This window comes from Neolamprologus multifasciatus, chromosome 20 (genome assembly GCF_963576455.1).
Source record: "Neolamprologus multifasciatus chromosome 20, fNeoMul1.2, whole genome shotgun sequence".
Lineage (NCBI taxonomy): Eukaryota > Metazoa > Chordata > Actinopteri > Cichliformes > Cichlidae > Neolamprologus > Neolamprologus multifasciatus.
This window is the reverse complement of record NC_140458.1, coordinates 36156365-36170412: the sequence shown is the minus strand read 5'-3', so window position 1 is coordinate 36170412 and position 14048 is coordinate 36156365. Positions and strand designations below refer to the sequence as shown.

Sequence of the window (14048 nt, the reverse complement as noted above, 5' to 3'; positions counted from 1 at the left end):
TTCATTTGGCAAAATAAATCCATTGGGTATCCTTGTTGGTCTTCAGACAACAATTCTGACGGCTAAAGAACCAAATGGGACAGGCGAAAAAAAAAAAAAAAAAAAAAAAAAAATGTATAGCCTCATTAACAGAGTATTATTTAAACATTGTTTGGGTTATTGCATGTCACCACACTAACATTAGCATTTGGCTCAAGTTCACAGAATGGCTATAGACTCTTGTTTTACACAACAGTCCTCTTAACAGAGGCAAAACATGTAAAATATGTTTTAAAGAGCAATATATACATCCTCTAACAGTTTAAGTTTTTGTGAATAAGATAATGCTGTTAAATAAAATAATTATTATAATTAAAGAATAATCCTATATTAAAATTCTGTGATTCCTTTTATAAACTAATAGTTTCTTGACTCACACTCTTGATGCCGATGAAATATCCTGTTTGTTGGACCTTGACTTGGTTTTTTGGGCATCGTTCAAAAACTGATGCTGTCACACCAAAAGAGCTCAGCCTCTGGGGTAAAACACCCCCATAAATGTTGCCCATTACACATGGTACTGTTATGTATTACGCAGCAGATGCTGCATTTAATCCCGGGGGTCCCCCCCCCCCCCATTACTGTTGCTGTTTGTATGTTAAAAGCAAGTAATTGATTTTTTTTCATGACTCAACCTGAGCTATTTGAATATTTACACAGGAGGAACGTCACTTGACATTACAGTCAGTGATTGTGAAGATCCCGCAGGGTGAAACTCATAATTTTGATTTGTGGTCTCTTCTTTGAGCTTTGGTTCTCCACTGTGGACACCGTCTCTCTCTGATAATTGAGTTGTAAGTTATATTACTACAATGAGCAGAAACATGAAACTTCTGCACGTTATTGCTGTGTAACCTACTTAGAAACCACAGCCCTGGAAAATTGCTTCTGATTTTTCTACCTTTACAATAAGTCCACAATTGAGCAGCGTAGATGTAAAACTAAACGTGGCAGCACATAATTACTTTCTAAAGGTGTTACAGAACAAACTGAACATCAGCCTTCATTCAAGGGGCAAAAACACATCGATTACAGTGCAAACATTTGAATGTAGACACATGATCTTAGTGGGGGCGACATCCACCATGTAAGTAATAGAGATGGACCGATCCGATATTACGTATCGGTATCGGTCCGATACTGACCCAAATTACTGGATCGGATATCGGAGAGAAATAAAAAATGTAATCCGATCCATTAAATATCAAAAAAGCACCTCACAAAACTTGCTACACAGCGTAACTCGTCTCATAACCGTAGCACGTAGCAGCAGTGTGCATCACGTGATAGAGCGGCTGTGTGTATTTGTAGCCTAGTTAGCAAACCAGCATTTCATCTCCGAGGAAGTTTTCCCAGAGAGAAGTAAAGCAAGTGTGTAAGTTCATCTCTGAATGTTTGTAAAGCTTATGGAGCGACCGCCTCTCTCTCTCTCTCTCTCTCCTGCTGCTACTTCAATCGTGAAACAGCTTAATGATCAGCTGATCGGCTTTTCTGTCGCGAGTCCGTCTCTCTTCTTAGTTTTTGGCCCACTTCTCACCAGAAAGAGCAAACCAGCGGCTGAACAACAGCAGCACGTTTAAGCTTGATCAGCTGTTGTTAGAATTTATTTAATATTATTTCTACACCAGGATCTTTTTCTACAGCTGACGTAACTGTGCAGGGGCGGATCTAGCAAAGTTTAGCCAGGGGGGCCGATAGGGCATGAACAGGGAAAAGGGGGCACAAAGACATACTTTTCTTTCTTATTCTCATTTAAAATATCTAGCTTTTAATAAATAATTATCTGAATCTTACACCCAAAGTTTTAATCTGATGTAAAATGTATAGAAGTCCATTACTGTATATAGTAACTGTTAAGTCTAATATACTCTAGTAAGCTGTAGTACTTTTTCCTTTGGGAACCATCTGTGCAGTTTGCAGTTCTGTTGAAGAAAGATGTTGAATCTATTTAATTATTCTTGAAAAATAATTTATTTCTGTGCATTTTCCCCCCTGCATCAAATTAAATTTGATTACATCGATTAAGCATCATGAGGTGGAGGGTGGTTCCCTATTTTGTTTTTGCTGGGAGTTTGCAACCCTATTAGTCAGGTTGCTTAATATTTCTGCTAAGTACTCTTTAAAATACCAGAATAGGGAGGATGGAGCAGGTTTAAGGTTATTAGTTTGATCAGTATTGCTGAACTATGAAATATTTTGGGTGCAGTGTATTTTTTACATACAGGTATAACAGAATAGTTTTAGTGTTGTTATTTATTTAAACTTGAGTATGAACTTATACAAAATGCAGCAAGATATTAAAAAAAACGTTTTATTGATTAAAAAACACTATATCGGATTCATATCGGTATCGGCAGATATCCAAATTTATGATATCGGTATCGGACATTAAAAAAGTGGTATCGTGCCATCTCTAGTAAGTAAGCAGGAGTGATTATACCATCATTTTGATAAGCAGTTGATAAACAGTAATATATCAACATTTTGTTCCAGTCTTTTCACAGTTGTGTAAACTGTGCAAACATGGCTGGATTCCTACCATCTGCCTTTTCCTTACTGGCTTTATGAGCTGCTTCCTGTGAAAAAGAAAAATGGAAAAATGTGCAAAACCCAGAGATCACGTAACACCTCTGAAGAATATAGACAGAAAGTAAGATCTTTAATCAAAGACTTTATGTTCACTAATGGCATTGTGCTTATCACGTGAGAATCTGCAGTCTGTAACAAAATGTTTTGGGTGAAGACCATTAGCTGAAACAGCTGCGTACGCCACATGTATGTGCTGATGTTTGGTTTATTTGCATTGTTACATTTGGTGTATGAATATTTAAATGTATGCCTGATATTTGTTTGATATTTCATTACAGGAAAGCTACACAGAGACTGCATGGCTGCGTGCCCTGGCTACCTTCTCACTCCTTTGTTTACCTACTGTACCAAAGAGCAGTCATTGCTGCTGTAGTGCTGGTCATTAATATTTTACACTTATCATACGTTTTCTACATAAAGGCAATAATTAAACCATAAAGAAACATGGCTGCTGTCATGTTCTTAGTTAAGTGGATGTCTGCCTTCACTGAAACCGATGTCTGGACTGTTCAAAGTACCGAAAAACGCTCCAAACGCTGTGTAAATGTAAACATCCAGAGTAACTCTATTATCTCTATCAATGTATTTTCCTTTTAAAAGCAATCCATTAATCACTCTGACTGAATTAAATGAATTATTCATCTTATAAAGTAGTCTCTAAAGATACTGAAGGAAGAACAAGCTGCTTTGGTTCAGCGTATTAATGCCGTCTAAGTGTTTACAAGAATAATTCTAACACAAAAGCTGCGTGGTCTCTTCACATTTCTTCTACATTTTGTGGTACGATGCCATCGTGTGATCATTTTATAATATAAATGAATACAAAAGCACATAAGTCATGTGTGAAAAAGTAAGTACAGACTGACATTCATCACACTTTAACATGCGTAGATGATTAAAGTCTTTAGGTTACTGACAGGTGGAGCCTATTTAAACCCCTGACATCAGTCGGTTTGCTGCTGAAATCTTTAGTGTCATTGTGCCAGGCGCTAAAGACCTCTCTTTCAGAAATAAATGTCTTCCAAGGAGTTTATAGTTTTTCATTTCAACTGTTGTTAAGTGATTCTATTATAGGATAAATAAAATATAAGTGCCATAGGTTTTAAACGACTGAGATTTCTTCAGGACGCAGCAAATTTAACTCAAGGACAGATTGTTTAATGCAAAGTCCCAAAGAAACAACTGCAACTGCTGAGATCAAAGTGTAGGCGTGTACGTTCAGAACGAAACGTGTTCAAACCAAATATTATGGATTTCAATTAACATTATTATTGAGCATATAAGTGAAATAATGTAAAGACATGCAAAGACAGGGCTGCTTGACCATAGCATAGCAGACATCTTTGAAACAGGTCCAGACAGCTGTTTGGGTGGAAACCCCCAAACCAGTTGTGACGGATGCTTTGCTCCACTCTCAATATCACTGATTCAACTATGAACCATCATTTCTAATACTGTAGGTCAAGCTGAAGCTGTCTGTGCCCAATAATAATTTCTAATATCAAAAATATGAAAACTTGATATTTTTGGTGAACACGTGATTTTAGAGGTAAATTTTCTTTTGACTGCATTCAAAAACTCGATCTGGGTTAGGGTTAGGGGTTAAACCTGTTTCACTGAGGTTTAAATGTTTGCATGTTGTCACAGTTATGACAACTGTCCCCATCAAGCTTCATTCAAACTGCAAACTTCATATCAGACTTGTGAAGGTCAGCGCAGTTATGATCTTGACCCTGAGAAGAAGAGGTTACCATCAGATCTGGATCTTAATCTCATGACCAAATTAATTCTTTGCTGCTCTCATGAGTTCAGGGCAGCAGGTCAATGACTTCACATTTAGGTGCTGGCTTTTAGTCATAATCCCGTCAGGCATACACTCAAATATTAATTAGTAACACTAACAATGGACGTTCCTCTGTTAAACCCAAATCAATACTCACTTATCTGCACTGATTATTATGTCCATGTACTGCAGCTGTTATCTCTAAAGTAAATGATGCATAAATCAGAGCTGGTAACACTGACTGCACAGATAAAACATGCACAACTTCTAACCAGGTGTACATGTTATGTAACTATGCCAACTTCTTATTTTGATGCACATTGTAGTTCTTATGCACACGTGCCAATAACAATAATAATATGTGCTATTCTTCATGGAAGGTCAACAGCAGCTACATTAGCCTCTGCAGCTGCGCTCAGGTCATACGGGCCTCTACATACACCTGTGAGGAATAGGTGTTCATCACCTCATCACCTGTATGAGTCCTTCACTGGACCACTTTGGTAAAGTTTTGTTTTGGTGGTGATCTCACCCAATCCTATCACTATGCATTGCTGCTTCCATCATATCAACGTCAACAACTAGCTGTTCAAATGCTGCGTAACACTGCACATCACACCTTTTGACAGGTGCCATTGCAAAGAAGTAATATTTTCCACTTCACTTATATTCATGTGCTGTAATTTGAAAGAAACACGGGAGCCAGTTTTCACTCGTTTAACAGCTGAGTGGGACGTTTGTGTTAAGCTCAGGAGACTCAACACATCCGCGACATCTTCACTGTCAGATTTTCATACACTTTTTCATTGGTTAAAGCATTAATTTAAAATAAAAGAACATAATCAAAAAAATCTTTTATTAAGTAGTTGATGAGTTTTTCACTTTATTCACATGATTTCATTAGTTTGAAATCATGTGAGCTTCGTCTGTATTATTCGTTTATTAGAGGTTCGACTGCGATACATAATTTACTGTGATTAAAATTCAAGCCTTTAAAGCACTTTAAAGAATAAACATCAGTCTCAGGTCCCGTCTGTCCTGTCAGAAATTACATTCATGAAGTTCAGTTTTCTTTCTTTCTTCTTATCCAGGACACGACGGTTTCTGTTGGTGTGGATGGACGAGCGACGATGAGGTTTGCAGCGTTTCCCTCACAAACACACACCAGCGCGCTCTCAGCCTCCTCCAGTTTATAATACAGGTTCAACCAAATATGACAAATGCTCAATTTTATCACCACCCTAAGGTCAAAATCAATTTGATTAACAACCTAGAGAACCAAATCCCTCACAGGTCCTATTGCCTAAATGTCCCTGATTTAACTAAAGCCTCGGCGCTGTGTGCCTGCTTGCTTGCATCCTTGTCTGCCTCATTTGCAGGATTTGAGCTAAGCCTTTTAGCCCTGCTATAAAGTGATATGAGAGGCAGTTGGTGGCTTGCTAACTCACTTGAGTTGTTAAACCTCTTTTTGTCCAGTCGGTCAAAAGGAACAGGGGCCTTTTAGGTCTGCTGTTGAAAATCACATGTTCTTTGCTTGTACTAAAAGTAGTTCATACAAAAGTACGCCCCCTGCAAGTTTCTTCTCTGCAGTCTGCTTTTGATACATTTAAAACAGTAAAAAAAAATAGATGCATGCTTGTGTATTTTCTCCATTTCTAATTTTGGCCCACTCTTCACAGCTTGGTCTCTGTTTCTCTTCACCTCTGCCACGTGGTTGTTATTGAAGAAATTGCATTGTCTAAGAAGAAAGATGCAGAAGCAAAAATAGCAGAAAACTATTCACCTTGTATTTCATTGCACATCGCTGAAGTGGGATTATGGATTCTGATTGAGGCCGGATTATTGTCAGATAAACAAAACAATCAAAAAGCCACAGCGGTCAAAGGGTGCATATACTGAGTGACACAGGGAGGGCACCCTTGTTGCAGTGTGTCATAGCACAATCTGACAAATGTACAAGCACACGGAAAAGCACAAGACAAGAGGAGGCACAGCAGAAACACAAGGGCTAACGCTCACTTAATTTAAGATGAGAGTAAAGATGATGTGAGTGCATCTTGGTGGAGAACAAAGAAGGAAACACTCAAGAGCACAACTCTCAGCCCTGAGGCTCCGAGACAGGAAGCCAAGGAGTCAAGGGAAGTACTGTCTGTGGTAACTGGTGCTCATCTTATTAAGTTAGATGAGTATAAACTGCTGTACAGCGGACAGTTGATACTTTTCCATAGATTCCAATGCAAGTAAGTGGAGTAGATCTATCTATCTATATTATACTCTGAATAAAGCCAACTCTGTCATAAAACCTGCTTGCATACATTTAGAAATGGTCAAAGAGATAAAGACAAATCTTTCCCTTTGTTGGTTAGTGCACATCTGTGTCTGTGTTTATGACGTAAACTGTGAGCAGAGACTGGAACGTCAGGCAGGTTTACATTAGTCAGCAGATGCAGTGGGCCACATCATTAGTCACTCTGACACACACTTCTGGCCCCTGTTTTATTGATGAGGCTGAGCTCAATAACTACCCCAGTCTAAACACACAGACACACAAATAACTTCTAAGTTGTTTTCACATTTGAACTCCAAAACTGCGTCAGGGCTTGCTGTTGTCCAAAGTTCCTCTTCACACATGTAGCACACAACAGGTTTAGTTTTGACGTGTTGGGTAGGAAGCCAGAGACTTGATGCCCACTTGCTCGCGGTGAAGTTTTCATACGGTTACCTGCACACGGGCCCAACTGGACATTGCACGTACTGCGTATTAGGGGGCTTGGACACTAGCTTTTGGGGCTGCAGTGTATGGGAGTGTGTGTGGGAGTGGCTGTACAGGAGCACACTTTGGCATTAAGTAGAAAGCGACAGGCACTCACTGCACGAGGGCTGTGACAGCAAACAACGTCCTACAGTTTGTCAGGAAATAAAAATGTAGTTCTATTTTCTAGAATGCAGTCTGTCTGTAGACCAAAGATCCGATTCAGAATCAAAGACCTGCTCAACAGCAGATCTTCTGGGCCGATTGTGAAGGGCACAACGACAGGGTGCCAAGTGTGTTATAGCAATGAGCTCAGAGCCATTTATGGCCTCCATGACTCTGACATTTAGCAGGATGCTGCAATTTGTCAGCCTCTCAGTCTGACTCACACATCCACAACAGGGGACACTCATAAAACACATTACCATTAGGCCTAATAGTGCTGCATCACATAGCTCTGTGTGTGCTCTGTGAAATTAACGATATATGTGTAGTTCCTCTAACTGCCATTAAAATGACTGCTGGAAATACACGGTGACAAAAACCAACAAATGCATCCTCGTGCTCCGCATGTTCACCTTGATCAATCCAAACTAATTCATGATTGAGTGCATACAGTAACAACAACTCTGCACTGCAGGTTAATTAGCCGTTCAGCCAACACTGGAAACGTGCATGACTTTTAAAATTACTTGTTAATGCCAACAATTATCTCTGCTGTTACCTAAACACTAGTGTGACTCTTAGAACGAGAAAGCATTTGTTTTACGTCAGAGTCTTTGAACCACAAAGCCCTTGAGACCTACATATAGTAACATAGAGCGGAGAAGGAAGCCTCTCATTGTTTCATTTATTCTGAAAGTGCATTGGTGCTAACCACAGGGCAAGTTGGAGAGGTCAGTATATTTCCCATCTAATACTTTGTCTCACTAAGATGCTTTCAACTTTCCCCATCTCTCTGCATTTCTTGCTCTTTCTCTCCCTCTTATCAGTGACGTATAAAAGGCAAGCACCGGCACAGCCATAATGGAGAGGGAACATCTTGATGGCTGCTCTTTCCCCAGAAGAATACCATCAGTAAAAATACAGTGGAGTCTACTGCAAAGTGTCCTTTCTCTGTAGTTTCTTATCATCGTGCATAAAGTTTGCAAAGGATATCTTGGAAAGCGTGACTCAGACTTTGAAAGCAGTTATAGATTTCTGGGCCATAAAGTCAAGCAGACATTTCAAGACAAATGATAATCAAACATTTACTGAACAGGTGCAAAGAGACACGAAGACAAACTTGCAAATTCACGGGTACTTGCATTTACGAGTGTGCCCTCACACACACACACACACATGCACACACGCACACACACACACACACACACACAACCAGATAAAAGAGGTGTCTGTTCTGCTCTTACCCAAGCGTTGTCATAGTAACGATGGTGTACCAGAAGGAGGCTGGGATGCTGGTGAATTTGCTGGAGCTTGAACCCTTCTCTGCGTAGAACATGACGGTAGCAAAGATAATTATGGCCATAGTGAGGGAGAAGAGGAGGAAGCCCAGCTCCGAGGCACAGCTCTTCAGTGTGTAGCCCAGGATGCGAAGGCCCTGCGAGTGGCGGGAGAACTTGAAGATACGGAACACGCGGAAAACACGGAGTGTCACGAAAGCGCCGCTCACGTCCTCGTTGTCAGTCATCACCAGGCCAATGTAGTACGGTAAGATGGCCACCACATCGATGATGCTCATGACGGATCTCATGAAGCGGTAGCGGCTGGGTGCAGCAAACAAGCGCATCAGGTACTCCACGGTGAAGATCATCACGCAGGCCGTGTCCATGCAGAAAAAGGCCACGGTGTAGCGCTCACCACATGGCACTTCCTTCTGGTTGGGCGCTGAGCCACAGGGCACCGTCTCTACCACGTTGGTAATGACAGAGACAGCAATGAAGAAACCAGTGACATAATAGAATACAAGGGCCATGGTTGAAGTGTGAGGGTTTTCAAAAGCCCGCCACATAGTCTCCCTGAAGGTCATATTGGGCAGCTTGGCATCCTTGTTGTCCTCCTGGTCATCCATCAAACGCTCTGCATTCTCCCTCTTCCTGTCCTTGTACTCTTCGTAGCAGCAGTCACCGATGATCTCCGGGACGATGCCAAAGAAAGCCAGCTCCTCGTCATAGGAAGATATGCACTCGTACCGTGGATAATGGAGCTTGCCTGTGCGGTAGAAGTTGAGCACGCTACGGAACACGTCGGGGTCCCGGTCGAAGAAGTATTCTTTGGTCTCCTCGTTGTAGAAGAACTCCTTCTCTGAGCTGCCCAGCAGTGTGTCTGGATAGCGGTCCAGAGTGTTCCTCCAGGTCTGGAAACGGCGTCCGCTCACATTAAGAACGATGAGCTCATCCTGCCTCTTGTTCTTTTCAGCAGGTGCGACTGGCATGGGCAAATTGGCCACAGGCATCCAGCCTATGGCTGCTGCCCGGGCAAAGGGAAGCCATGCCGCTACTCCCGCCGCCATGCTGTGTCCGGCTTGGGGCGTAGGGGGGAAGAAGTCGAGCACCTTCACAACCAGCTTGACTTCAGCTCATTTACCAGCTAAAGAGAAGAAAGGGAGGGAGTGTATGAGGATAGGTAGCACATGGTGCTGTTTTAATCCTCACAGGCAAGGAGAGCGAGATCAGTAGATCAGAAAACAGAAAAAAGGAAGAAAACATGAGACACTTGAATCTGAAGAATGTAGGGAAAAGGACAAATGGTGAGCTAGTGAAATAAAAAGATGTGAACATAACAAAACCATGTATACAAAATAAACAGCATAAGTAATTGCAACAAGGCAGGCAAGCAGAGGAAACAAACAATATCTTGATAAAATGAAAATTAAATTAAACATCGCAGATTTGTGCAGAATGTATTTCTATTTCATATACTGAGCTTTAATGTGATTACTTGCAATAAGCTTTCTCAAGGCTAAATTCCTCACCCTCTGTAGAGGTACAGCTTAAGCAGCCTTCTGTTGACAGTTTACTGCATCTTACAGGTTACAAACTAAAAACAGGCAAAAAATAACTGCATCGCAAAACAGCCGAAACTGCTCCATTTTTAACCGTGGGTTTGGTCGCCTTAAAAGTGATCCAGGATAGTCGAGACCTGTTGAGTTTCAAGTAGGAAAAAAAACAGTAGATGCATCTTTATTTTACTCAAGATGAGTCAAACTACTTTATGATCGCTCAGATCTGATTCACCACCGTATCAATAGCGCTGATGAACCAATCAGTCTCCGTGGCTAACCGGAGACGCGACATGTTAAAGCGGAATCATTTCCCGAACTAAAGAAAGAGAAAGAAAGCAAACATCGCAGGCTTGTATCCGCAGCTTCATGCTGACTGTAGCGTTGATTAATGTAGAACTCACCGACTCAAAATTCTCCATCCACACAAACACGACCTTCTTCCAGGGCAGTTTAATGGCAAGTCGCAGGTTTTGGTTATTTCTCAGAGCGTGTCTGGAAAAAAATAAATAAGAAGAAGAAAAGAAAAATACCAGGAAAGAAGTTATTCAGCGAGGAGGAGAACCACAGGAGACACACACTACAGCTGATGGGGGAAGCGGAAAAGTACCGGTGACGGACGAACCACAGCTGCTTTCATTCAGTTTCCATTATGCGAGGGGAGAAACGATGAGAGGACTCCGCCGTGAGGACCGTATTACCTTGGCTTTCGGGATGAGTATTGGGAAGAGGAACGAGGAGGAGGAGGAGCGCTCTTTCTCTCGCTCTCGCTCTCTCTCTTTCTGCGCAGGGCGGATTGTGAACCAAAACTGCATTTAAGGGAAGCTGGATCAGGATTTAAACCATGCGCAGAAAATAAATATATTAACGTCAGACCGCTTTCTTCTCCTTACACGAATGCTGTTCTTATTGTACAGTATGCGTGTGCTCTGCTGAACCATGTTATTCCCGCACACAGCACTGAAGTGCTATCAGCTGATCCACAGGATTCATCCCAGCAGAGAATATAAGAATCCACAGGAGGCCAGAAAAGAGCGCAATGGATCAACTTTGTCTTTAATTAAAGCACCAGCGGACTATTGCTATTTTTGCACAAACAAGCTGGAAACATCGACACGATGTCACCGTTTCAGTGGAAAACCAGCTGGTAAATAGTTGCCTTACTACGTCACATATAGTACTGTGCAAAAGTCTTGAGTCACCCTTCATTTCTTCACATTTTGTGAGAAAAACGAGTTTGATCGTGTTTATTCTTCAACACTGTTCTTCGTGTTTGAGGGACATTCAGAGCTCCTTTTTGGATGTCGGCTGCCTTTGGTTTTGTTCTCTGTCAAGGTGATCCGTCCTGCTTCAGTAATGTTAAACTCACAGGTTCTGGTGAGGCCAGTCCATGAATGATAGTTTTTCATTTTAGAGGTTTCCACCCAGGTATGCTTTTGCTGCATTGTCATGCTGAAAATGGAGCAACTGCCAATCAGATGCTTTGCAGTTGGCATCGTATGGTGGATCAAAGTGTGATGGGGCTTCCAGTGTTCATAATCCATCAGTTCTGACAAGAACATCGCTGGATGAAAAGGAGCCCTACAATGTGACAGACCCTCCGCTGTGTTTGACAGATGACTTTAGCCACTCACTGTTGTACCTCTCTCCTGACCTCTTCTGTACATGTTGAATTTTAAAATTTGAACCCATCACTCTGTAAGACCTGTTGCCACTGATTTTCAGTCAAGTTATTGTGTAATTTTGTGTACCTCAGCTTCTTTCCCTTTCCTAAAGAAGGCTTTGTGACAGCTACCCTTGCACTGAGACCATTTCTGTTTCAGCGAACAGTCGATGGATCAACTGAAGGCCTAGATGCATCTCTCATGTCCTGTGTCAGCTCTTTGCTGGATTTTCTTTCCTATTTCTTAAAGACTTGACTTTCAGATACTGTCTACAATCTGCTGTAGACAATTTAAAAAAAAAGTATTTATTTAGATCTCTAATTGTCCAGTTTATTTATTTTTTATATATTTAAAAAAAAGCAGCAAACCCGTTTGTTGGTGCAGAAAAACTATTTTATGTCTATTAAACTTTGCTGTATTTTAGAATTTTTCATAGATTGAGGATAAGAAATGGAGAAAAATCTGAGTTTCTAGTAAACGTCTGTTTCCAAAGACCTTAAAGACACAATTCAAAATTTGTTTATATGTAGACACAACACTGGTTAAAAGCATGGTGCCTTTTTGTCCCAGGATGATTCATAGTCAAGTGTTAAGAGGCTTAACATACAAGAAAACTATTGTTCTGGAAGTGTTCAGGTACAAGGACTGGACTGAAAACGAGTCACAAAACAGCCAATGTTAAAACTTTGCAAGACGTCCAAACCAATAAGAAAAATAAAAATAAATTCAATTCAATTTTATTTATATAGCGTCAAATCACAACAGCAGTCGCCTCAAGGCGCTTTATGTTGTGCAGTAGATCCTACAATAATGGATACAGAGAAAAACCCAACAATCATATGACCCCCTATGAGCAAGCACTTTGGCGACAGTGGGAAGGAAAAACTCCCTTTTAACAGGAAGAAACCTCCAGCAGAACCAGGCTCAGGGAGGGGCGGGGCCATCTGCTGTGATTGGTTGGGGTGAGAGAAGGAAGACAGGATAAAGACATGCTGTGGAAAAGAGACAGAGGTTAATAACAGATATGATTCAATGCAGAGAGGTCTGTTAATACATAGTGAGTGAGAAAGGTGACTGGAAAGGAAAAACTCAATGCATCATGGGAATCACCGGCAGCCTACATCTATTGCAGCATAACTAAGGGGCAGCTTGAGACTCTTGCACAGTATTGTATTTCTATCGCATATGAATGAATCCAGAAGTGTTAGATAACATTCCTTAACATCAGCCGTCCTATTCTTCTTTTTGAATACGATAAACCTGTAAAGTTATTGATCTGTGGTCTCAGACCCGAGTGGACCCAAGAGGACCTCTACTAGACCCCAACCCCACACACATCTAGTAGCATACCTGAATAAAATACTTCACAGCAATAATGCAGATATTTTGAAGTCAGCAAAGATGGCAATGTTTATAAAATTAATCATAAACCTAAAAAATAAAAGGTAAATATTTGGCTGCAATTTTAAACCTACAAGCTCTGAGCTGCTGTGACGTATACCTCGGCCCTTTTCTGTTTGCATTCTTTTCTGTGGGTCTGGGTGTCCACAGACTCTGGCAATCATCTCTACATGTAACTTTACTCATGAAAGAAAAGACAAACAAAGGGGCTCCAGTGGAAAAGCTCTCAGAGCAATCAATGCCTGCCCTGAAAACAAGTGGGTGCAGGATATACCAAAGATTATTTCTCAGGACAACTCACTGTATCCCTGCTGTTGACAGCAAACAATAGTGAGAACCAAACTGCATTAGTTAGTGGATATTCTATATCCCTTCAAGCAGATAGCAGTGACTTCTCTTCTGGGTTTGTTGTTATTCTGACTGACGTATATGAGTCAGAATCTACTTTTTAATAATTTCAGAAACCATGTCAGCCACGTAAATAGGCTGTAGCACATAAACTGATGCTAAAACTACGTTATGTTTATTTATGTTCAGAGTCAGTGTGTCATTGCATGTGTACCTACATTAGTTAATGCTTTGCTGAGCATATGCATTCCCAACTGTGTCAACAGAAATATTGTTTGGATACACAGGGCTTCGGATATTAGTGGAGGCAGGAGCTCATACACAGATTGGAAAACACTTGGTATCTACAGTCAGGGATGTACAGTATGTAAGCTAAATATGGAAAAAACACATTACATCATATTATTTACCATAAAGTCACCCTGTGAATTTCATAGACCCTGTTCGAAAATAATAAATCACTGATGATTA

The 14048-nt window shown here is 40.9% G+C and overlaps 1 protein-coding gene across 3 annotated transcripts in view; it reads right to left on the bottom strand.

The window, feature by feature from the left end:
• The window catches only part of LOC146495508 (A-type voltage-gated potassium channel KCND3-like), a 119003-nt gene extending 107650 nt beyond the window's left edge, over positions 1-11353 (bottom strand). For 2 of the 3 annotated variants that reach the window (XM_085146177.1, XM_085146179.1), the window contains exons 1-3: positions 10790-11353; positions 10569-10659; positions 8573-9752 (exon numbers count right to left, since the gene is read on the bottom strand). In XM_085146177.1, coding sequence (XP_085002303.1) covers positions 8573-9675 — 1103 coding nt within the window. In that variant the 5' untranslated portion in view covers positions 9676-9752; positions 10569-10659; positions 10790-11353. Of the gene's footprint in view, positions 1-8572; positions 9753-10568; positions 10660-10774 lie in introns of all 3 variants that reach the window. The other variant, XM_085146178.1, reaches the window with a different exon arrangement.
• Positions 11354-14048: the final 2695 nt, after the last annotated feature.